Source organism: Apodemus sylvaticus, chromosome 10 (genome assembly GCF_947179515.1).
Source record: "Apodemus sylvaticus chromosome 10, mApoSyl1.1, whole genome shotgun sequence".
NCBI lineage: Eukaryota > Metazoa > Chordata > Mammalia > Rodentia > Muridae > Apodemus > Apodemus sylvaticus.
In genome coordinates this window covers 104,988,050-105,013,826 of record NC_067481.1, presented here as the reverse complement: position 1 = coordinate 105,013,826, position 25,777 = coordinate 104,988,050, and the positions used below count along the sequence as shown (strand labels likewise).

Sequence of the window (25,777 nt, the reverse complement as noted above, 5' to 3'; positions counted from 1 at the left end):
GGCCCATATCTACTCCCCCTCTCCAGGAGGCACCCTGTGAGTGTGGCCTCTGGGCCTCAGGGCAAGGTCCCACTATATTTTCCGTTTCTATCATAGGAAACTTAGGCAGGAGAGATTAACAACTAGCTAAACTAGTAAGAGACAGAGAGGACTGCTAGGAAAGAAGGGGGGATCTCAGGCTCCTGACCCTGCTGTCAAAAGAAGAGGGGTAATAGTGATGAGAAGGGCAGCGATGCTCCCAGCGGAAGACTTCCAGCTCCCTTGAACTTTGCAGAGTGCCACTGGTCGGCCCGCCAGGGAAAGGGGGGTCCCGGTGGCCTCCCATGGTCCCGCCCCCTGGATCGGCGGCTCCTGACATCATGGGCAGGGAGGCGGGCTCGGGAGAGGGCGGTGGGGAGGAGGCTCGGCGGCCTGGAGGGCGGAGGACGCTGCGCAGTCCCAGCCTGGAGCTTCAAAACAGCCGGCGCCTCGCCCCACGCGCAGCCCGCCACTGTGTCCAGACGCCCGCGCCCGGTGAGTTGGGGGCGCGCCCGGGGACTGCGGCGACGTCGGGGTTCCGGGATGACAGGGGAGCGGTCTGCCCTCTTTAGGAATCGGAGCAGGCCGGGGGATCCGTGGTTGGCAGCGAGGGGTTGGTGGGCGGTCCGTGCGGCAGCCCCGCTGCTCCTTCTCCGGATTTCTGGGGCGCAGACCTTCCCTTTGGTGCCCCCTAAGGCCACCGCGCCGCCCCTGGGTGGCATTCGCCGCCTTTTGCGTCCAAGCGGGCGGGAAAAGTTTGGGGAAGAGTCAGGGCGGATCCCCTCTCCTCCACCACCTCTAGCCCAAAGCTCTGGAAGTTCAGAGTAACCCACTTGTCGCCTGTGGTACTCAGCGTCTGATTCCCAAGCAGTCCCAATCAGATAGGACCTGGTCCGCGGGTCCCGGAGGGCCGCGCGCTCCTCCGGGTCTGGGCTCCGTGGCGCCCCACAGCGGCGAGGGGCAGCTTCCTTGGGTTCTTAACGGTGTCCCAACCTGGGGGGTAAGCTCCCACCATGGCTCCCCGCCTGCTCCTGACTACTGTGGCGGATCTGTGGGCTTTAAAGGGAAGGAGGGATGGTAGCCATGATTCCACGGGAAAGGAGGTATAATTGAGTGTGCATGCGGAGCCTGGAGAAGGACTGAAGCTTCTAGGCTCAGTTCAGGAGGGCCCCACTACCACGAGGCACCTAGAACCTGCACGTTCAGTGGTAATCTAGTGGGTGGTGATCTTGCCAGGTGATGGAGATAGCTGGAATTTTAGACTGTTTAACAGGTACAGATTTAATGTGGATGGTGGAAAGTTTTGAGTAGCGATAGTGGTGGCTGTTACTCAACATTGCTGGTTCACTTCAGGCCGTGTGCTTGTAGAATTACAAATGGTTTACATCATAAATGCCATGTGTATCTTACCACAGTGAGAGGCACGGGAGACACCTCTAGCCACCTCCCTCTGCTTGAGCATTCTGAATCAGAGAGAAAGCCTAAGGCTGTCCACCTTGCCCTGTACTTTCAAATGAGGGCTGGGGCTCCATAGGAAGCATCCATGCAGGTTACGGAGGCGGCCCAAGGGAGGAGGACGGAAGGCCAAGGGGACACGATTGCGCTCCGCAGGCCTCCTGCTCCCCTCCTCCCAGAGAGCCACCACAGCACGCCCACCTGTTGAAGGTGGGCAAACCTGGCCTAGAGGCCTGGCAGAGTTGGCCACACCTTCTCCCTATGTTCCTGCGTCCCTGCTCATTCCCACCAGGAGACACCTCAGTGGGCTGCAGGAGACGGGGAGAGACCATTTAAGAGGTGTGGGTCCCCCCCCCCCCAAGGTATTATTGGGCAGATAGATACCAAGCCCACAGCCTAGGGAGGCACGAGGGGTGGCCAGAAGGTGCAGAACCTGTTTTTCCTCCAAGGGGTTTTGGATCTTTACCACCTCCACCTCCGCCCCCACAAGAATGGAGAGTCAGAGAGAGCCGGTCACACAGCCTGGAGCCTTCTCTGTCCCTCAAATGCAGAAGCTGAGGCTGGCCTGCAATCTGGGCAAGGGTGTTTGCGTGGGAAGCTGGGGAGGGAGCCAGTAGGGAGAGGGAGGGGGAGGGCAGGGCAGAGAGGTGTTGCCCCACCAACAAGGGAGGCCCCCTCTCAAGTTCACTCTGCCCCAAAGGAGAATTTAATTGTAAATACAGAGCATATCTATTTAGCAGCCCCCAAACACACACACACACACACACACACACACACACTCATACTCACACACACTCACACTCATACACACTCACACTCATACACACTCTCTCACACACACACTCATACACATACACACACACTCATACACATACACATACACTCACACACATACACATACACACACTCATACACACTCACACACTCATACACACACTCACACTCACACTCATACACACTCACACTCATACACACTCTCACACACACTCATACACATACACACACACTCATACACATACACACACTCATACACACTCACACACTCACACACACACTCACACACACATTCTTACAGGTAATGACATCTGGATCCCTCTCTCTCCTTTGTCTTATCTTCACCATAGGCACTATGCACAGGGAGGGCCAGTTGCCAGTGTGTCTTGTTTCTGCCCGGGTACACACTGCCACTCTCCCACCTGTGGTCCTCCCTCCTCCCAGAGCCTCCCTGTTCATCAGTGAGGTGCAGTGGAAGGCAGTTCTTTGTCACAGTGAATCTACTCTAAGGGACACCACAGGAACTATATAAATACCTTTCCAGGACACATGGGATGGCTTGGACCTTGAGGCTGACCAGGAGTCACGAGTCCAGCCACCTCCTGGGGGACAGCTAATCGTATATTTGCATGTCGCGATGTGTGACTGTGGCCCATGTCTGTCGTCAGGTGGGAGCTCTGACAGGTAGGCAGCTCCTTCAAAAGCTCAGCTGGAGCCCACAGGTGGGCGTGGGGAGCAGACCCTCTTGGAAGAGTAAACTAAAGGTGGACAGATAGCGGCTGGAGCAGGAACATGTGCTCCTCTGTGCTCCAAGGGAGCAGAGGCTGAGCCTGGGGGAAGATGGGGTCCCTGTGAGAGGATGAGAAGATACCCCTGCCTCAGCCCACCGCTAGTGAGGTGCTGTCTTGTTCCTTGCAGGTGTCGCCCTAAGACCATGATTTAGGTGGGATGTAGACAGCCTTTGTCAGAATCAGGGTTTGCGCACATCTGACTCTTGTTAGGCCCAGGCCCAGGAGGGCTCTAAAAATATCAGAGGCAGGGCTGCCACCCAGCCAGAGTGCTCGCTGGAAACCTGACACCCCAAGTCAGGCTGGTGGCTGGGACAGATAGCGATGACCATGTCGGGCCTTTGGGTTCTAGAGACACTTGGACTCCTCCAGGCTGGCCAACCTGGAGTCAGGTGCCTGCAAAAGGAGCGCTCTCCACATTCACTGGGGTGGGCGAAATAGGGAAGACTTTCAGGACTTAAAGAATGTCGAAAGCTCCATTTTTGACAGGGAGTCACATGGTATGAGTTGGTGTCAGACCCAGGCTTCTCTCTGGACATAGACCCCGGCTGAGGAGTTCAGTGACCTGAGGGGGTCAGTGGGATCACAGCCTCATGCCGTGAGGGACTCTTGTGGCCTAAGTCATTTGTCTAGTATTCCAGTGGAAGAGTGTTAGGGAAAACGCTCAAGGACTGGGCCACTTTCCCTGAGCATCTGGGAATTTTCAGTCTCGGGTGCTGGGCTCTCGAGAAACTGGCTCATCTCGGGGCAGGATGTAGGGAGGAGGGGGCTGGAAAGGAACCAAGTAGATAGTCCTTCCTCTTCCCAGCTGCGATACTGCCTTCACTTAGTAAGTTCTGTCAGATTCTGAGGTCCCGGGCGGCCGGCACCTTCCTTGGGCAGCCAGGCTTCTGTTCCGTGGGGACTGAGGGCTCCAGGCCGCTGCTCCTTTCTTGCCAGGATCAACTGCACCAGTTTCTAGAAACTTCCTAGGACTTAGGGTCTAGAGCTGAGTGAGGGGTCACCAGTGTGGTGTTTGGTATTAATATCATTCTCAGAAATCTGGGATGCAAGATAAAGGTTATGAGCAGACTACAGAGGCACAGCTTAGACCTCATTACAAACTGCTCCTACACGCACGCAGCAGAGCCCCCATGTAAGATTTTTCTTGTTTTAAAGATGTTATTATGCTTATCTTATTTCATTATGAAATAATGAAATTATCTTATTTCATTATCTTATATTATGCTTGTGTGTGTGTGTGTGTTGGCATGTGCACATCTCACGGCACAGGTATGTAGAGGCTGGTTCTCTCCTTCCGCCCCCTGAGCCCTTGGAGTTGGACTCAGGTCTTCGGGCTTGGCTTGGTGGCAGACACCTTTACCCACGGAGCCATCTTGCTGGCCCTTGACATTTCCTCCTGATGTGCTGTCACCAACCCATCTTGTCACCTTACCTTTCTTTAAAATGAAAGGTATTTTTAAACATTGCACTGAGTAAATATGGCCTGAGATAATTTTCCTCCAGGTGTTATGCATTTCTGCTGGTGCCCAGGATGATTTTAAAATAAAAGGTCTATGACCTGACATTGAAAGAAGAAAGACTAATTATATATTCTCCTTGGTTGGCATCTGAAAAAAAATCATAAGCGGTACATGAATCTATAGCTTCACAGATACTGCATGGTGTCAGATGAAAGTTGATGTTTTTTAAAACTCTAGACACCTTTAAAAATTAGTTAATAAGCACAGGTGACTTTCAAGTTTGACAAAAATCTTAGTGCTCTGTGCTTTTTCAGAAGGTCTTTGTCTAATGGGGATTGGAATGGACACATTTCACACATATTTAGTATAACATTTTAAATAGTTTTATGAGAATCTCATACATTCATACAATGTATTTTGATACTTTAAATAATGTATTATTATTATTACTACTACTTTTTGTGTGTGTGTGTGTGTGTGTGAAGTCACATACATGTCACATGCATGTCACAAAGGAACACTTTTAGAAGTTGGTTCTCTCCTGCTACCTTGTGAATATTCTCAAGCAGCTGTCTTCTGTCCCCAGTCTTCCAAGGTGACTGTCATCTAGTCAGGGGTGCTGAGTCAAGGTGTACCTGTCCACTCCAGGGAAGCTTGTAATATGATGTGCTAGGACTTCCTTCAGCCATGGGGCTGGCCGTATTTAGTATTCTCCTGGTAGCCATGCTTCTGGGGGAAGTTACTACAATATCCTTCAGGCATTTTACACAGTATTTTATAGCATTAGGAAGAACACGTTCAGGCTGTCAAGATGACTCATAGGGAAAGGTGCTTCACCACGAGGCTGCATGACTGATCTTTGTTTTGTTTTTTATTTTCAGAGACAGCATCTTTCTTTATAGCTTTGACTATCCTGAAACTCACTCTGTAGACCAGGCTGGCCTTGAACTCACCGAGATTCACCTGCCTCTGCCTCCTGACTGCTGGGACTAAAGGTGTGTGGCACTGCTTCCCAGTGCATTATTGAATTTTTTTAAATAAAATTATTGTGATGTGGAGATAGCTCCATCAGAAACGAAAAAAAAAAACTTGATTTTGACTCCCAAGACTCACATTAAAAACAACAACAGCAAAAAAACAAAACAAACAAAAAACTGAGTGTGCTTGCCTTTCTAGTGCTGGCCACCAGGGATGGTGGACCCTGGGGCTTGCTGGTTGGCTGACCAGGCCTATTGCTAAGTCCAGACTAGTGAGAGACTCTGTCTCAAAAGCAAAGAAGGGAGGGAGGGAGGGAGAGATGGAGGAAGGAAGGAAGTAAAGTGTACTGAGGTCCCTTGGCCTCACATGCACATGAGCACACACATGAACACATACACACATGATCAAAACATGCGAGGAACAGTAAAATGGCTGACTGGGTAAACAGTCCTTGCTGTGGAACCCTGACAGCCTGACCTGGAGTCTCAGAATCCATGGTGCAAGGAAGAACCAACCCTGGAAGTTGACCTCTGATGTCCACATATGTGCTGCAGCGTGTACACACGTGCCCATGCTCACTACACACATACACACATGAAGAACAATAACCAAAAAAAGCTATATATCAAAGTATGTCCTATTTATATAAAAATGAGCAAAACTCCCATTACATGTTCCATGCCCTCATATGAATTGCTTAAGGAACAAAGCCCAGAAACTTGCTAGCATCATCTAGATTAGCCTCTGAGGAAGGAGGCCAAGGAGCCGATGGAGCCTGAATGAGCGAAGGGCTTCCTGTTACAATGAGTTGGTCCTTACTGCACTGGGGGAGCAGTGGGGTTTCACAGGTACAGAGGCAGGAGCCACACAGGGTGCTCATGGCCTTGAGACCTCAGCTGGACCACAGGCGGTCACGGTCATCCGGGAACAAGATGGTGAGATGAGCTGTCATCCAGCCCTGTGGGCATCTCTGTGGAATGGCACATGATGGATGCCCAGTGAGTAAGATATGTTCTGTTCTGGCTGCTGTGGACGAATACTAACAGTGGTTTGGAGAAGACAGATCAAGAGTACGCTTGTGGCAGTCATCCAAGCAGGTGACAGCATCAGGACTGGGTGTCCAGGGCTTGGCAGAGATCTCAAGCAGATGGGTGAGGTCTCACACTAAGCATTATCTTGACATTATTGAGAGCAGGAGAAAATGGCCCCTACTTAGCAGTGTTATCAGCAGTAATGACAGTAATTACCAATGCTGCCTTTAGAGCAGTTTGCCCGCCACGTGCTGAACCTCCCTGCACTTATTTAAAGGTAGAAACTGTTATTATCTCTGTTCTCATGAATGGGCCTGTGAAGGAACATGCTCCAATCTCACGGCTTGCAAGTTAGGATCTGCTGCTGGGCCTCCCAGACGCCGTCAGACACAAGTCAGAGATCCCCCTTTGATTCTTCCTGTCAAAACCCAACATATGCTTTTTCCTCTTGAAATAATCTGGGTTTTGGGGGGCCCAGAATGTTCTTTTGGTCTAGAAGTCCTAATGGGCATCCTAGATGTCAAATATAGGTGATCTCAATCGTCCAGAGCTCTCTATGACAAGATGACATGTTATCTTTCTCCTTTGCTTCTTAGTGCACTCCGTATGTGAAAGTGCATGTGTGTGTGTGTGTGTGTGTGTGTGTGTGTGTAAGGCCAAAAGACAACCTCTTCTGTTGTTCCTCAGGCGTCGTCCACCTTGGTTTTTGAGGCAGGGTCTCTCACTAGTTTGGAGCCTTCCAAGTAGTCTGGTCGGATGGCCAGTGAGCCTCCGAAGCACTTGGATTATAAGCATACACCAGTATTCAAAACATTTTTATGAATAAATTCTGGGGGTTGAACTCAGGTCATCCTACGCAAGGCAACCACTTTACCAACTGAGCCATCTCCCAGACCCTCCTTTACATAAGACTACGAATACAGTTAATGTCGTGAAATGGCACTTTCTTTTTAAAGTCCAAAGGTGGCAGGGGAACTTTTTATCACTATAGAATGTGTCCTAAAGTCCAGCCGGATGACCATGGACCCAAGTACCTAAAGGAGGCTGAGTTTCCCACCCTTAGTGAATGCACTGACAGCATCGCCAATGGCTATGGCTGCTAGGGCCATCTTTCCCTTTCCCCTGCAGGACCTATTTCCGATCCCTCCCCCTCTCGCTCATTAGGACCACCATCTTGACCTAGACCACATCATCTTTCTTATTGATAGACTGTCCAAACTTTTGATTCCCCTCTCTCCCCTTTGTCTTATCTTCACAGAGAATTGTCCCCACATCCACCCTGGCCCTGAGATCCACCTTCCATACGTGCCCAGAAGGATCAGACAGAGGCAGAGCTGGCAGGTGGCTCTCTCTCTCTCTCTCTCTCTCTCTCTCTCACACACACACACACACACACACACACACACACACACACACACAGAAATGAGGCTTTGCATGATATGGCTCCAAAGTCTTTGGCTGGCTGCCCATCAGAAACCACCCAGAGAGCTGTGATAAAATGCAATTCCCAGTTCCCAGTGGCGGGAGTGACATCAGCCCCTTGGGAGGGTGGGGCCACTCCCAGGTGGTTTTTCAGGTCCCCCAAGAGTGCTGGGCACAGAATTGCTCCTTCCCTGAACTCACCAGTTTCTGTTGCTATTCAGCCCTTGGCTGCCTTTGTGCGCTGGTCACCGGGCTTTTCCTACTTTCTCTGACTCTTTTTGGTGTCCCTGTGGATTGAACTGAGCGCACCTCGATGCTAGACAAGAGCTCTGTCTCTGAACTACATTCCAGCCTTCTTTCTTCTTTTTAAAAAGTTGACAGTGGATCTAAATTGCCTAGGGAAGCTTTGAACTGACAGTCTCCTGCCTCCACCTCCAGAGCTGAGATTCTGGGCTGCTCTTAGGGTAGGTATCCTGTAGCCTGTGGCGTCCTGGAATTCAGCTGGAGATCAGACTGATATCACATTCCAATGTGGCGGGAAGACTCCCCCTCCAGAGCAGTAAGATTACAGGCGTATACCACCATCCCTGGGATGTGCTAAGTAGGCAAGCAGTCTACCGCTGAGCCACACCCCAGACCCTGAGGTCCCTGCAGGTCCCAACTCTCGGTCTGTTTGGGTTTTTTTGTTTGTTTGTTTGTTTGGGGTTTTGTTTTGTTTTGTTTTTATTTTGAGACAGGGTTTCTCTGTGTAGCCCTGGCTGTCCTGGAACTCACTCTGTAGACTAGGCTGGCCTCGAACTCAAGGATCCACCTGTCTGCCTCCCAAGTGCTGGGATTAAAGGCGTGCACAAGCAGCAGGCTCCATCTCTTAATGCGCTTTTAACATTGTTTCAGCTGTGAGTAATGTGAGCTCCGTGCTTTCAGAGGAACACACTCCTTAAGGCACACTTCCTTCCTGGTCACTTTCAGTGACATTGTGTTAAGAGTGACTAGAGATCGGGCAGTGGTGGCACACACCTTTAATCCCAGCTCTCAGGAGGCAGAGGCAGGTAGGTTTCTGAGTTCAAGGTCAGCCTGGTTTACAGAGTGAGTTCCAGGACAGCCAGGGGTATACAGAGAAATCCTGTCTCGAAAAACCAAAAACCAAAACCAAAACCAAAAACCAAAAACCAAAAGACAAAACCCTAAAACAATACAAAACAAAACAAAAAAAACCCCAAAAAACCAAAACCCAAAAAACCAAAACCCAAAAAATCAAACAAAAAAATGCCAAACAAACAAAAAACAAAGAAAGAGTGGCTAGAGATGGTAAGCTCGGGGACCCTGCTTCTCTGTCCTCAGAGTCCATGATTGCACCCCACCAGCCAGCACAGGTGCCCCAGCCTTCTTGGGCCCCTAGGCAGGAGTCTCAGAAGGGGGGATCTGTGAGCTGGGTGAACAGTTGGAAGCTGCAGGCTGCAAGGATGGTCAAGGGAAGGGGGCACAGGGCAGGGCATGGAAGAGACCAGAGATGACAGCCAGGACTGGGGCTGTTGCCACCCCCACCCCATACACACACTTGTCTCTGCTGGGGTCACAGCAGACCAAGGGACACCTGTTTATGTCCTGGAGACAGAGCTCACTCTTCCAAGTCAGGGGCCTAATCATGGGCACAGCAGGGTGAGGGCCGAGTGCCTGAGCCTTCTTAGAGATGATTTCTGTGGTTAACAAGAAATGTTCAAGAACAAACGAGAGTGACATGTCTTAAATGCCATGAGACTGGCACGGTTAAGGGGCACACCTGTAACTCCTCACTTGTGGGCAAAAGCAGGATGATTTGTTCAAGGGATTTCTGAGGTGTAGAGCTAGTTTGAGGCCAGCCTGGGCTATGTGAGACTCTTCTGCTGGGGAGAAAAAAAAAAAAAGAACACATGCAAACTTCATCTGTTTTAAGGGAAATCTGAGCAGTAAGTAGGGCAGGGTGCGCCTGACACTCCAGGGGTCCATCCTAGGTCCGTCACTGGCTGGGAACCTGCCTTCCTAGCTGCTGAAAGCATGGAATGACGGACAGTACCTCAGATTCCCTGCCGTCTATCCTCTGGGAAGCTGTGCTGTCACCCCGTCCCAAGTCTGTCCTCCAGAGACGGCTGCTGGGCACAGGAGTAAGGCCGGGGCACTGAGTCTCAGGGTTGGACAAGCCTGTAGTGCTGCTCATTGTTTGGAATCCCCTGCAGGCTTGGCAAAGGTGGGGCTTCACAAGGCCACCTCTCTTCCAAAGAGCTCCGCCAGAGGAATGTCACAGGCTGCTCCCACGGGACCCACTCAGGGACTGCCATGCTGCACACTGCTTGTCTCCAGTCCCTCCGTCTGCTGAGGAGCCCAGGCCCGCTTAGCTTAGCAGATGCTTACCTGCCCCAGAATGCTTAGAGACAGAGCTGGTTGGAGATCAAGGAGGTGACAACGGGCCAGGTAAAGAGCTTGCCTTCCTTGACAGTGCTAATGGTGTAGTGTGCACCGGTGGGGTCTTGGGATTAGAAACAAACAAAGCAAGCCGCGTGCTGCAGACGTGGAATTCCAGCTGCTTGGGGTTCAAGGCCAGTCTGGGCTACAGAGAACATTCTTGGGAAGCCTAGATAATGTAGTGAGGCAGCAAGAAGAAGCTGTAGATGCATCGGGGCAGTAGGCAAGGACCCGCCCGCCTGGCACGGGAAGGCCTGGAATTCTATTCGTCTCAGTGGAAAAAAAATCTCCCAGAAGGCAGCATTCCTTCCTGAGTCTCAAAAGAACACTGTCAATTTCTTTTTTAAAAAAAATTATTAATTATAATTGCACTGTAGCTGTCTTCAGACACAACAGAAGAGGGTATCAGATCTCATTACAGATGGTTGTAAGCCACCATGTGGTTGCTGGGATTTGAACTCAGGACCTTCCGGAGAGCAGTCAGTGCTTTTAACTGCTGAGCCATCCATCTCTCCAGCCCTCAATTTCTTTTTATACACAGTATATAAAAGCATAAACTATAAATTGTCCACATATTTTAAATCCAACCTCAGCACTTGGGAGGCAGAGGCAGGCGGATTTCTGAGTTCGAGGCCAGCCTGGTCTACAGAGTGAGTTCCAGGATAGTCAGGGCTATACAGAGAAACCCTGTCTTGAAAAAAACAAAAAAGAGAGAGAAAAAAAAGAAAGAAATCCAACCTCAATTCATAATGTTAGGCAACTGGTCTTTAAGATATTCTTACCTGAGGACCTGTGGGATGGCCCAGTGGGCCTAGACACCTGCTGAGTAAGTCTGGTGGCCTGCGTTCAATCATGTACCCCACATAAACGTGGAAGGAAAGAGCAGACCCCATACAGTAGACCTCTGCCTCCAGGTGTGTGCCACGTGGCGCTTGCACACCCATACACAATAATCAATGTGATGAAAATTCTTAAACACGGTCAGTGGGCAGCCGTCAGCCTGCAGGGGTCAGTTTTCTCCTCCGTCGTGTGGATCCAGGGGGTCAGACTCAGTCTTCAGGCCCTGTGCTTGCCGCTGCTTCCTGCAGAGCCCGAGTCTTCGGAGATCAGCTGTTTGAGCTGTGCGGGCTTTCATCTGATCAGACAATACCTCTCCACATCTGGAAAGACTGTCGGCTTGCTCCAAAGCCTACGGCTTCTAAATGTGGATTTTATCCCAATTACCTTCCCAGACAAACTGACCCATTACACACTCCTACGGGACTTGATAGCTCTGGTCTGAAATTCTCCTACTCAGGAGGCTGAGGCGGGAGAAACACTAGTTTTCTTGTTTAAGACTATCTCAGAACTTAGTTTTTAAAATGGCGGTCAGGGAAGCTGGAAGTGTGGTTCAGTGGTAGGGTGTTTGCCCAGTGTGCAGGCAATTCAGTCCTCTGTATCACAAATTTAACAGCAGAAACGGAGTTCCCACTGGCTGCTTATTTGTTTTGATTACATTTACTTATATCTGTGTGGAAGTGGTTGGGCACAGCTTTGCCAAAGCACACGTGTGAAGGTCAGAGAACGGCTTGTAAGAGTCAGTTTTCCTTCTAATGCGTGGGTTCTGAGGATTGAACTAGAGTGGTCAGGCATGGAGCAAGTGTCTTTGTCCGCTGGGCCATCTTACCGCCCCCACCCCCAGCAGTTTAATGGGACCAGGCACATAGCATTAAATAAAGCAAAATCCTTCTTCAATTCCCCTCCACCCCTTCATCTTGGCTTTGCGTTTACACATGGTCTCCTGATCTGTCAGAGAACTAGCTGGCCTGGCCCTTGGGCCTTCAGCAGTGAGGGATTCGGCGGCCTGCCCGTAGGTGGCCTTGCCCCTGTGACTGTCCCAGCATGCTTTCGAAGGCTTTCCTTAGTGAGGGAGGATGCTTCCTCTTATAAAGCTGCGGGCTTCAGAAGTGAGCAAATGTGTCTGGCTGCTCATTCCACAGTCCTTGGACTACGGTAGGGACAAGATGCCCTAAACACCCCTGTTGTCCCCACGACAGCTGCCTGCTTCCCCTCCCCCTAAAGACAGCCCAGGTGGTTTGCTCTCCTGCCCTGCAAGGGTGCTGGGCAAAGAAAATTGGCAGTGGGGAAAGACAGGAGATGGGGCAGGGGATTCCAAGGAGTTTATGAAGAACACAGCTCGAGGTCCAGAGTGAGCGAGAGCAGTGGCCCAGGGAAGGCAAGCTTGCGTGGCCCTGAGTGACATGTTCCAGTGGAAGCGGTTACATGAGCCCTTCATAGTCATGGAACAACAGGAGGTCACAAATCAAGGCATTTTCCAGATGCACTGGTCAGGGGCAGGTAGGTGGATACGGGAGGCGATGTCTGCACGAGGTCTCACGCTATCTGCTGATGTCTCAGCTCCTGTGGTCGGTGGCTGCCGCTGTGGTACGCTTGAATGTTCCAAGAGGATTCATCTGACAGTCACAAGATAGATGTGGGGTCTAACGCCCATGAATTGCTGTCAGGAGGATTAAAGATAGAGCAAGGTAATCTGGACTGGCCACATTCCAGCTCTCTATGATCAAGGTGCCATCGGTCAGCCCTGTCAGATCTTTACCATAGGTGTGGCCTTGTCTTGTGCACCTCTGCTCACAAGGGTCTATTTCCTGACTAGTGATGGCCGCAGGCCCATAGCATCTGCTGTGAGCCGGGTCTGGTAAAATCACTTCCATCTGACTATCTCCTAGCAGCTCCAGAGGTGGGTATATCCCGCACTGTTTTTGAATGGGGAATTTGAGGCACAACAGTTATACGATAGACCCATCCAGTCTTCCCACTCCAGTCTGTGGCAGTCTTTTATTATTATTATTATTATTATTATTATTATTATTATTATTATTTATTTATTTATTTTAGACAAGTCTTCGGTAAACCTTGGCTGGCGTCAATCCTGCTATATAGCCAAGAATGACATTGAATTCTTGATCCTCCTGCCTCCACTTTCCAAGTATTAGGTTCCCAGGCGTGTGTCACTACGTATATCCAGTCTTATGTGGTGCTGGGGATCAAACCCAGAGCATTGTGCCTGCTAGGCAAGTGCTGTACCGCGGAGCCATGTCCCCAGCCCAGCCTGTCTGTGTACCTCATTTTGTGGGAATCACTTCCTGCCCCTGGGCTGATTGATGGCTCCTTCCTGTATTGACTTACTAGTTAATCAGATGGATACCTGGTTTCCTTGAGCTGCCTGCAAAATCCATCTGCAGAAGTAACAGCTCTTGTCCCTTTTGAAAGAGGAAGCGGCCATTAAAAGGAATTCATCTGGGATTACTTCCGAGTCACTAATATGAAGTGCTCTAGAATGAAACAAATATTGTGAATGGGTGCACGGACTGGGAGCACCCTGAATCTGGAACCCTCCTTACCCCTAGGAACCCCTTCCAAGCCAGCCCCCACCACACACACCCAAATGCCTGTGCTGCAAGCACCTCTGTGGGGTGCCTGCTGGCTTTACTGGATACTGTTAATTATGGGGCCTGGGCCGATGACAGCCAGGGTGAGCTCGGTCATTGTCTGGGGCAGGAAGCAGTCCCTGGTGGGATAACCGTAATTATTCAACATTCAACAAGCATTGTGTGTGAGGTCATCTGGCTGTGATACTTGTCATCCTGGATTGTTGAGGGTGTTTTTCTATGACAGAGGAGGGCTGACCTCTACACTCAAGGGTTTAGAGTAGCCGTGCTCCCTGCTCGAACCTGCATGTAAGCTTAACACACACGTGCTGAGCAGCCTTGCCACTGGGGGAGATGCGAAGTGGTTTCTGTCCTTGAGGGACTCCCACTGTAATAAAGCAGTGTCACCTCCAGGTATCAGTCAGCTACTGCTGGATACAAATCTTCTCGGAAGGTGACAGCTTCAACAAAAAGCGCAGCTTTGGTTCATGATTCCCCAGGTGGGCACTCTGGGCTGTGTTCAGTTGGGCTCTGGGAAGGAGAGAAAAGTTGTGGTTCTGAGGCTCTATGTTCAGCTAGGGTAGGGATGCCTTTTCCAGAATAGCCTGTCTGTGAACCATGTGGCCTTATGTACTCCAGCTAGCCTCAGGACAGAGGGCTAGGGGTGGAGACATATGCACCTCTTAAAGCTGTTAGTCAGGATCTGGGCAGTTTCCTTTCTGCCACCTTTTGTAGATAAAACAAGTAGCCAGGTCAGCTGGGGTTCTGAAGTGGATCCTGCACCGCTGTTCCCTTTACACTCCCGACAGAACAACTGAAAGGGAGAAAGGTCTGTTTGACCTATGATGTCTGAGGGAGTTCAGCTGTGGGGAAGGGAAGGATGGAGTGGTAGGAGGGTGTGGCCCCGGCTCCTCAGTCTTAGTGGACTGGGAGGGAGCTGGTATGAAAGAACCAGGGCTCAGGCCCTCAGCTGCAAAGACCCACCCCGCCTTACCTACTTCTATCCAGGACCACCTCCTAGAGATCCCACAGCATGGGACATGGAGATGACATAGTGGGCAAAGGGGCTTGCCACCAAGCCTGACAACCTGAGTTCGAGTCTCAGGCCTCACACAATGGAAGGAGAGAACTCACTCCCAAAAGTTGTCCTTCCACCTACACACACACACACATACACACACACATACACACACATACACATACACACAAACACACATACATACACATACACACACACACATACACACACACACATACATACACATACACACAAACACATACATACACACACACACACACACACACACACACACACACACACACACGCACATGCGCACACACACATTTACTCCTAAATATAACCTGTTCAGCCCATGTGATTTTACTCTTGTGTGTTTTCAGGGCTGGCCATTCTTATACTGTCCAGCCATGTTGGCCTTACCACCCGAGCAGTGCTAGGGATGGTTGTTGCTCTGTCTGGCTTCCTGGGATTGGGGTTATTCCCCTTTCAGTGTTTGCCTGAATTATCCAGTGAGTTTATCTGGGCCTGGAGCTTTGCCGCCATGGCTGCCCTATAGCTCTTCGGGTCTGTTAAGCTTCTGCCAGCAGGAGCTTCAGCTCCTGTTGGGCACAGGCTCCCCTACATAAGTGCATCTCAGCATCTTGGGGCATTCTCTGGTGCTCACCTTGGAGACCAAGCTTGGGTGTTATTTATGTCACCCAGGGCCTACCATACCACTACACACACTGGCAAGCCACATCTGTTTATTTATATACACATATATTTATATCCGGGGCCTAAGAGCTCCTGTGATGCACAGAGCCTACAGTATTCAGGTATTCACATGTCACTGGGTGCCTGGTATACAGCAGGTGCTCATTATTTTGTGAATAAAGGCCCCTTGGGAGAGTCTGGTATACTCAGGCAATGCACGTTGGCTGCCCTCATTGCTGATGCCATGGTTATTGCGCCACTGGGCTAGAAGACCTACAGGGTGCAGACGAGCCATTCAGTCTCTACGGCTTCTGCACTGGGATTCCGCCAAATTCCAGTGTCCCGCCTGTGGCCATTTCCAGGCAGAGCCAAGGGCTGGCCTTTAGCCCAGAGCCCCAGAGTGAAGCCTGAGCACGGGTCTGGACAATCCAGGGCCCGTGGGCTTCCACTGTCCCCAAGGCGTCCCAGAAGCCCCGATATTCCCTTCTGGCTGGTGTCCAGACGCCGGCCCAGGAGGCTGCATTGGGCTCTGTCTGCCTGAAAACAGGCCAGAGCTGGCTTTCGGCTGGCAGGCTGAGGGAGTGAGCGAGACCCGGGCTCTAGGCGCCTGGGGAGGAGGCACCAGCTCAGGGTGGGTACCAGATTTCCTCAGTCTGTATGGCCTAGCATTTCCCTGGCTCACCCTTCCCAGTGCTAGGCCAGTGCCCATGGAGCAAGACTGTGGAGGGCTTTGGATTAGAGGACTGCCCAGATCTCATCAACTAACTTAGGTCTGCCTTGGAAGGCCCCACACCTCCAGCCTGCTCTTGTGTCTGTCCTGGGAATTGTCCTAGCCCAGGCCTTGGTGTCAGTTATAGAAAGGAGCAGGAGGGACAGAACAGCCATCCAAACAGTAGATCCTCCCTAGGCGCTTGGTTTCTCTACATGGATGTGGCCTGTGCCAAAGCCACTTCCTCTTGGCGAAAGTTGAGGTCCTGGGCTTCTGCCTTGGGGATTATATGAAGAAAAGACAGAAGCGGACCCTGGGCTGCCTGTAGGCCAGTCCCGAATCCTTCCTATCAGCGGCGCCTTGCTAACAGTACGGCATAATCCTTGGCAAGGTGAGAGTGGTGTCATTGGAGGGCCAGTGAGCCCTTCTGTGTTTCCCTTGGTCTCTGAATCTGTGAAGGAGTGGGAGAAAGAAGGACAGAGAAACAGAGAAGAATCAAGGGTTGGGTCTTTCTCTGAAGCCGTCAGAAGCCTCAGTTTGTCATCTGTGAAATGGGGCTAACAAGGCCTTGCTCAGCTTCACGAGGCTTTGACACCAAGACTCGTTGTGTAAACACAACTCCACCCTTCATCAACAGCAAGTCTGGTTTCATGTGGGATGGATCCTCTGGGCACCCATCTCCTGGAATCTGTTCTAGTTCCTACAGGTCTTGAAGTTCTAGCCGCCCGCCCACAGCGGGATTTGCTGGTCTTCCCTGAGGAATGCTGTGTGTGGTTGGCTCAGCCTGGGGCAGCCGCAGCTGCTGAGGCTGCACATGGGAAGGGTCTGGGGAGGACAGAGCCAGAAGAGGAACAGAGAGAGAGGGAATGCCCTCTGCGAGGGGTAGAATTGTACTGAGGGCTCTGTAACCAAGGCCTGTGTTATTTAAAAATTAAAAAAAAAAAGTGGAAGAACATATAATAAAGTAGAAAATAGAAGGAACAGAGACAAAGGCAGATGAGGTGGCATTCTTGGGGGAAAAAGACTGGAAAATGTTTGTATGATGACCAGACAGGGATGACAATTAGCTGCACAGAGACACTTAGGTGATAGGAGAGGGGAGGGGCGTTGTGTGTGAGGGAGGAACCTGAGTGCAGCAGAAATGAGGCAGAGTTTCCTCAGCCCAGTGGAGGGAGAGAACCACTCCTGTAAGTTGTCCCTGAGCAGCCCAGGCCACCCCAGCACACTGACTAAGCGATGCAGTTAACAGGCTGTCAGGACTGCTCAGAGGGTAAAGCTCACTACTTCCGGTCCAGACTACCTGCATTGGAGTTCTGGGAGGAGAGAACCCACCGGCTCCCCGCTGTGGCGGGCCGTGGCCAGGGTTGCGTGTAAAATAAACAGTTGTAGTAAGCATTTTAAAAGGATGTTAATAAGCGGCGGAGGAGACAGCTCAGTGGTAAAGTGCTTGCCTTACAAGCAAGGGGACCAGAGTTCAGATCCCCAGAATTCAAGTGAAAACCAGTCAGGAGCTGTAATCAGTGTTCAGCCCCTCCCTCCTCTGGCCCTTTCCCATCCCCCTTCCTCCCCTCCTCCCTCCCTTTCCCTCCTCTTCCCCTCCCCTCCCTCTTCCTTCCCTCTCTTGTTTCTTCTCTCATCTTTTTTTTCTCCCCACTCTCCCTTTCCTCTCCTCTCCTCTCCTCTCCTCTCCTCTCCTCTCCTCTCCTCTCCCCCTCCCCCTCCCCCTCCCCCCCTCCCCCTCCCCCTCCCCCTCCCTTTCCTTCCCCCTCCCCCCTCCCCCTCCCTTTCCTTCCCCCTCCCCCTCCCCCTCCCTCTCCCTCTCCTCTTCTTTTCTTTTCTGGGACAGGCCTTCCTGTAGGCCAGGCTGGCCTCAGACTCACTGTCTGTGCCACCAAAGCTGGTTTTGAGGTCCAGGTCCTCCCACATCTATCTGAACACAAAGTTTACCATAGTAATTTTCTCCAATTAATTGCTTTAAAACCTGAATGGGTTTGTTTGAAAAGATGCTGTGTATCACTGCTATAAATGGTATTATGAGAAAGAAAGAATCTTTTAAAAATACAACTAATTGTATTAATTACAGAATAATCATCTAGAGTACTATTAAATTCTAGATACCAGCAGTGTGGGGCATGAGTGGGGAGCGGGGAGTGAGACAAGGTTGACAGCCAGCTCTGTCTTTTTCCATGGGGTATTCAGAAAAGTTAGAACAGGCTCTTCCACACTATGTGAGGAATTAGTGCTAGCTCATGCCAGGCTGGTACACATCCAAAGCCAGGCCTTGGGCTGGCAGGATGGCCCACCGACTTAAGGTGCTGGCTGCCAAGCCTGATGACCTGAGGAGGCGTGCTAAGCCCACAGCTGAAGAAGAGAACCGGCTCCCCCAATTCTCTGATTTCTACATGCAATGTGTGCTGCATGTGCGCTTCCACAAATACACACACAAAAAATAATGCAATCAGGTTTTGTCTGAATACCATACTTTGTTAAAACTTCCATTCGTTTTTTAGGAGTTTTCAGTCTTGTACGTGTGCATGTTTGTGTCGTGTGAGCAGGACTCTGAAGAATACTATTACAGTCCTGGAGATTTGTCCCGGTGACAAAGGTCTTTCTGCAGATGGCAGTGCTGGCCTGGCTGGCGAGTTTTTGTCGGAAGGTCAGGGGTGCAGTTATTTGGAGGCAGTGTGTGGTGGCACTGGGCGTAACGCAGCCTCAACAAAGGGGAATTTGTCCCTTAGCGGAGAATTGGAGGAATCTCTGAGTTGGTGAGCCAGCTGCTTCAGGAATGGCTGCCCGGCTGCCCTGAATGTCTTCTGTGGCTTTATATCTCCTGGGTCATGTGATAATTTCTGGTCTCAGAGACTAGCCCTGTGTCAGCCCACAAGCCTCAGTCAGTTCTAGAGGGAATAATGGGGGGGGGGCAGGAAGCATGGTGGGCAGAGAGAACTGGCAGAGGGGGTAGAGCCTGTGTCCATCAGAGAAGGTGGCAGGACAGTTGGTACCAGAAACATTCAGACTTGGACGATTCCATTTCACACCTGTGGGCACTCAAACTATTAAGCTTCATGAAAGCTAGGTCCTTACTTCATCTGTGTGTCTCCATGACACACACACACACACAAACACAACATCTGGCATATCTAGGTCAGCCCTCTGTCATTGAGCTAGACCTCCAGCCCCAGAGTGCTTTGTGATTACAAAAGAAAAGTCAGTGAATGCAACAGACCATAACCAGCTGACCAGCTAGCCCTACCAGCGGTGGGACAGACAGACAGACACTCTGTATCTGCTGGTGGGATGTACTAAGCCACATTTCTTAGGTAGCATTCCTGCTAAGAAAACAGCCTGCACTGAATGATGGGTGTGATAAGTCTTAGCTATCAACTTGATGAGATCTAGAATCACCGGGGAGACAGATCTCTGGCCAGGCCTGTGGGGATTACCCTCTCTAGGTTGGTTACTTGAGGTGGGAAGACACATCCACCATTCCTCGGTCTTTGGGTGCACAAAGAGAAGAGCTGACCACAGGCGTCCAGTCCTCTTCGCTTCTTTGCCCACATTGAGTGCCTTCCATACCGTTGAGTAGGCCTGACTTTCCTGAGTGTGCTATAGGACTTCGACTTCACCTCACAGTTGCTTCCTGTTCTGAATTATTCAGATTTTCCTCTATCAGAGTTTAAAGAAATTTACCCAGAAATCTCAGGGACTGAATATCCAGTCTTGTCAATCATAATCTCAGTCCAAGGTATGAGGTTTCAATGTCACCTCACTGCACTGGCCCACCCTAAGTGCCCATCCTAAAGGATTCTGGGAAGTGTAGTCTTCCTGTGGGATCAGAGAGAAAAATGAAATCAAACCTATCTACTGTACATCGTATGAATATTTTTTCAGGAGCCAACATTGCTCAAATGTATATGTAAGCTTAACTCTGTGGCACATACCTTTAATTCCAGCACTTGGGGGGGCAGAGGCAGGTGAATCTCTGTAAGTTCCAGGTTAGCCTGGTCTACACTGAGTCCTAGGCCAGCCAGGACTATATAGTGAGACCCTGTCTCAAAGAACAAAAAGCAAAAAGCACCCAAAAATGTATATATGTGCACATATGGTGTGTGATATGTGTGCATGCATGCCACCACACACATGTGGCAGTCAGAGGACAACTTTGTGGAGTCCATTCTCTCCCTCTACCCGGAAGTAGGGTTCAGGGATTGAACTCAGGTCATCAGGTTTCCATTGTTGGTGTGACAAGTACTTGTAGATCCATGTGTCTGGGCTCTGTTGCTTTTGAGACCGGTCCTTTGCAGGCTGGCCTCTTGAACTCACCATGTTGCTAAGGAATTGGAATTATAATCCTCCCTCCTCCATTTCCCAAATGCTGGGATTACAGGCATGTGTCCCATGCTTATGCAGTGGTGGGGAATCAAATCCTGGGCCTCCTGCATGCGATGCAAGAACTCTACAGGTCTCAGCTCTGAATTAGAGAGAGGTTTGAGTTGACCTTTACTGCCTCTGCTCCACCTAGATCCAACACTGCAGAGCTTTCCAGACTTTGGTATTGTGAAGGCTCCAAGCAGGAAGATGAGAAGAACTGTCATAAATTTTCTGAGATCCTGTTAAAAGTCGTTGATTTGAGTTTTGTCTTGTCGACAGGTCTGGATTTGCCTCTTGCCGTCTTTGTCTCCTCATTGTCTCTGGACTTGCCCCTGACCCTTTGGCCTTTACTGCCCTGTGAACATGTTGGTGATCCTTGCCTTCATCATCATCTTCCACATCGTGTCCACAACACTCTTGTTCATTTCTACCATCGACAATGTAAGTTCCTGTTCCTGTCAGTCACCAAAGAGTCCATAGATCGGGGAGAGAACAGGGAGCAAGTGACTGTGACCCAGATGCTCTGGAGCTGCAGTTCCAGATGGATGTGAGGCACCATGTGGGCTCTGGAAATTGAACTTGGGTCCTCTACAAGAGCAGCCAGTGCTCTTGACTGAGCCATCTCTGAACCATCTCTCCAGCTCCTGTTTTACTTTGTAAGTTAGAATACAACATAAGTTCTCCAAAGCCTTGCCTGCTATACTTCAGTCAAGGAGCTAATATCTAAAATACATAAAGAACTGCAAAACTTTTAAACACACATACGCACACACATACACACTCATGTGTACACATGTGCACACACATACATTCACACACATGAGGGTGAATTCAGCTCCCCTGTGGTTCTGAGCCTACACACACACACACACACACACACAGAGAGAGAGAGAGAGAGAGAGAGAGAGAGAGAGAGAGAGAGAGAGAGAGAGAATATAAATGGACCAACAAATTGAACAGACAATTCTCAAAATAAGTACATGTAGCAAATAAATATTTTTAAAAGTGTTCAACATCCTTAGCCATCAGGGCAATGCAAATTAAAACTCCTGTGAGATTCCACCTCACCCTTGTCAGAATGACTCTGTCAAGAAAACAAATGACAGCATTCTCTTCAGTGGTGTAGCCACTGGTACGTTGCCTTCATTCCAGTGAATAACCCTACCCACACTCATGCAGACACGCCCAATTAAACTCAGTGGGTCACACAACTCTCAGGAAGACCTGAATGTACAAACGAACTTGTTGGAAAGAAGAGGGGTTCATTGGGGGGGGGGTGAGAAGGAGGAGAGGACACCCACGTATGTATGAAGTAGTCAAAGAAGCTAACGGAGACAAACAAGATCTCCCAAGGATTTGCAGCATGGTGGGGTGGGAGGGGAGGATTCTAGGACAAGTGTGAGGCAGATGCAGAGGGGAGGTTATGGTGTAGGAATGGTCAAGGGCAGGGCAGGATGAGGAAAGAGAAGATCAGGAGAAGCAATCAGCACAGATGGACTTCAATGGTGCCAGAGGGAAACCCAACACTGTATGTCTTGATTATTTTTTAAATAAGGTAAAAATAGACCTCCCACAAGCCCAGCTACTCTACACATCCAGGAGGGAATATTCCCCAGGGCCCTCCATCCTACCACAGAGACGCTCTCACACACATACTTATTGCTGCTGTGTTCCCAATGGCTAGCGGTATGATAACTCATGGGAAGGCCATCTTGTGCCTTGCAGATGGTCTAGGAACATCCCTGGCCTTTGACACTGGGTGTCAGTCTTGTTTCCTCTCAGAGCTGAAGGAATGTTTTCTCCAGATGTTGACAGCTGTCCTACAGGGAGCAAAATCAGTCTGTATGACCTGCCCAGGTCATCTCCTCCCGGTCCGGTCCCCTGCACCTTCTTACTAGCCCGGCACCCGTGTTAAGAACTCGCTCATGGACTCCCAGTAGATCTCATGAGTGGAACTTTCTAAACTCTCCACAGGCCTCTCACATGTAATTTGTTCCTTTAGCGTCCAGCTGGCAGCTGCATTATTATAACAGCAAGAGAGTATTTGATACCCTCTCGGCCCTGGGCCGTAAGTGATGCTTCTAACAGAGACCTGGTCCTGACACCAAGGCTGGGCTTCATCTCATCATTTCAAACTGCAGAGACTGTTAGAGGGAAGAAAACTGCTCAGAAGGCCAAGTCAGTTGGGGATCTCTAGGAGTGTGTGTGTGTATGTGTGTGTGTTGTGTGTGTGTGTGTTGTATGTGTGTGTCTGTGGTATATTGTCTGATAATCTATGTGTGTATGTTTGTATGATGTGTGTGGTGTGTGCATGTGTGTGTGTGTGTATGTGTGTATGTGTGGTATTGCCTGATAGCTATGTGTGTGTCTATTTGTGGTATCTGTATGTGTATGATAGCTATATATGCATGTGTATTTGTGTGGTATGTGTATGTATCATGTGTGTGTATGTGGTATATGTATCATCTGTATGTATCATGTCTGAGTCTGGTGTTTGTGTGTCTCTCTGGTGTGTGTATAACATTTAGATTGTCTAATCTGAGTTGAGTGGGCCAACAAAGGCTGTCTCACACTGGAAAGGTTAAGGACCGACCCCACAGTTGCTCAGACCTCAAGGCTGGATGGCTCTGCAGGACTGAGCCTCTTTCAAGGACTCCTGGGGAGCTGTTGGTATTCAGTCCATGGTGGCCAAAGATACCTCATTCCCATGTCAGCAAAGGGTGGTAGCGGTGGTGGACACTATCAGGAAAAGGCACATGCACACAGACATAGAGACAGACACACACTGCAGATAGACAGACATACCAGACACCACACACACACACCACACCACACACACCACACCACACACACACACACACACACACACACACACACACACACACACTATCTTCCTTCAGCTTCCTCCCATCCTGGTCACCGAGCTCCCTGGGTAGATAGCTCTGCCCGTATTCAGAGCAGGCCTTATTTTCTTATCTTACTTTTCTGTGTCAGCCCTCTTTGGAAACACCCTCACAGACACATAGACGTGAGTTAAAGTGCATATGGCGCCCAGTGCTGCTCACATACCCACTGTGATCGTAACGGTGGCAACATTAATCACTACACCTGTCAGTGTGACAGCCCCCTTGGCCCCCTTCAGCCTTCTTGTGTGCATCATCCTGAGTTGTATGGGAGGTGGGGACCTGCCGCTGATGGTTCCCAGAAAAGGAATCAAACCCCCAGTCGGTCCTGGCCCTTGCTACACTGTAGTAGGAGGTAGAGCCAGGACTCGAACCATCCCCGAGGCTCCTGGTTCTAGACTCTGCCAAGCGAGATGAACACAGCATGCCTGTTGGAGTGGCCCAGCTGGCTTGAAGTGTTTGGAGCTGCCAAGGAAAGGTCCTGAATTTTGTTCTGGAATTTTGTTTTTGTTTGTTTCCTGCATCGGCTCCGTTGGGATTCCAGCAAGGTCCCAGGCTTAGGGGAAGGGCTGGACAGACCTGGGACAGGAATGTGCTCCCATCCCCAGGGGTTTCTGTTAGCCTGACACTGAGAGGACAGGTGAAAGTGTGACAGCCATGCCTGTGAGCCTAGAGGGTGTGCAGGAGGCGGTGGGCCAGGAAAGGAGAGGCCGATGCAAGGGGCGCGAAAGGTGCTAGGCTAAGGCAGAGAGAATCCCCGCCGGTCGCAGGATGCTCCACTTTCAGATTTCATTTTAATTCTTTGTTGTTTGAATACTTTTAACATTTTTTTTTGTTTTTTGTGTGTGTGTGGTTTTTTTGTTGTTGTTGTTTTTTGTTTTTTGTTTTTTGGGTTGTTTTTTTTTTTTTTTTTTTGGATTTTTTTTTTTTTTTTTTTTCGAGACAGGGTTTCTCTGTGTAGCCCTGGCTGTCCTGGAACTCACTCTGTAGACCAGGCTGACCTCGAAACTCAGAAATCCTCCTGCCTCTGCCTCCCAAGTGCTGGGATTACAGGCGTGTGCCACCACCGCCTGGCTAATTTTTTTCTTATGTGTCCACGCACCACGTCTTCTCCGCCCATCAGCTCTCCTGGCCCCGCGATATCATGCTTTCTTCCCCACATGCCCCTGCCGTTCTGGTAGAACCAGCCTCCACTACCCTTCAGTATATTTCTCTCCCGGGTCATGAGGATCTGAGCCACTGAAGATCCTTCTGAAGACCTGCAGCCTGGCATCCCGTGGGACTCAGTAGACACCCAGAACTGACCTGAGGCCTCTTGACTCGCAAGTGCATCTGGACAAAGTCCCCAGGGGACTCGCTTGGGGTCTGCCCTTGAGAAGCAGTGCGTCTGAGGAGGGCCACGTACTCCTCGGCCCAGCAGGACCCAGGATCTGCATCCTTAACCAGTGGTCTGTTCTCTTTGCAGGCCTGGTGGGTAGGAGATGGCTTCTCAGCTGACCTCTGGAGAGTGTGCACGAACAGCACAAACTGCACGGAGATCAACAGCCTGAGCAGCGCTGAGGAGGGTGGAGGTGAGTCACCTCAGCTCTGTACTGGTTTCTGGGAGACCTAAAGCACCGAACACAATCTCTGCATGTCGTTTCATTGTGTGATCCGGGATGGTGCATGGCAAATTCAGATTTTGATTTCTGGAACTTTCTGGGTTCTCCCTTCAACGGACACACCTCAAAAATAGTCATTGAGTCCAAGAGTACAGAAGCTGCTGCTGTGGAAACCTGGCTGTCTTAGCAGGTGTTCTGAGGGGCTAACCCTGCCAGGGAGCACATTCCTGAGGCCCCCGGGAATTCCAAACCCACAGCAAGGTCACAGCCCTCCCCTGACTGACTTTCTGCTTTTGGTGCCCTTTCTGGGCTTCATCCCCAGGTCCATCATGGCCACCAGCCTCACACTCTGCTACTCACCGCCAAGGAACTATTCTAAAAGCACAGAGCCATTTTTTCTCACAAAACCAGTTTCTACATTTGCTTCGTCACAGGATATGACTCACCTGGGGCACTTGCTAAAAATATATGATCTTGGCACCCATCCCAGAGTCATGGAGGCTGAGTGAGGAATCTGCATTTTAAATAAGCCATCCTAGGTGGCTCCTTGGAAAATTTTAATAAGTAATGTTCAAAGCTATGGGGTCACAACCTTGGCCCACTTTGAAATTCCCTAGGAGACTTTAGAAGTGTTCTCAGTGCCTGGTGTTCTGGTTCATTCTTGTCTCAGGGAAGTCTGGTAA

The 25,777-nt window shown here is 50.2% G+C and overlaps 1 protein-coding gene across 1 annotated transcript in view; it reads left to right on the top strand.

The window, feature by feature from the left end:
* Positions 1-384: 384 nt before the first annotated feature.
* Positions 385-25,777, top strand: part of Emp2 (epithelial membrane protein 2) — a 30,125-nt gene continuing 4,732 nt past the window's right edge. The window contains exons 1-3 of the mRNA XM_052196373.1: positions 385-513; positions 20,870-21,031; positions 24,959-25,064. Of these exons, the coding sequence (XP_052052333.1) occupies positions 20,954-21,031; positions 24,959-25,064 (184 nt within the window). The 5' untranslated portion in view covers positions 385-513; positions 20,870-20,953. The remainder of the gene's footprint in view (positions 514-20,869; positions 21,032-24,958; positions 25,065-25,777) is intronic.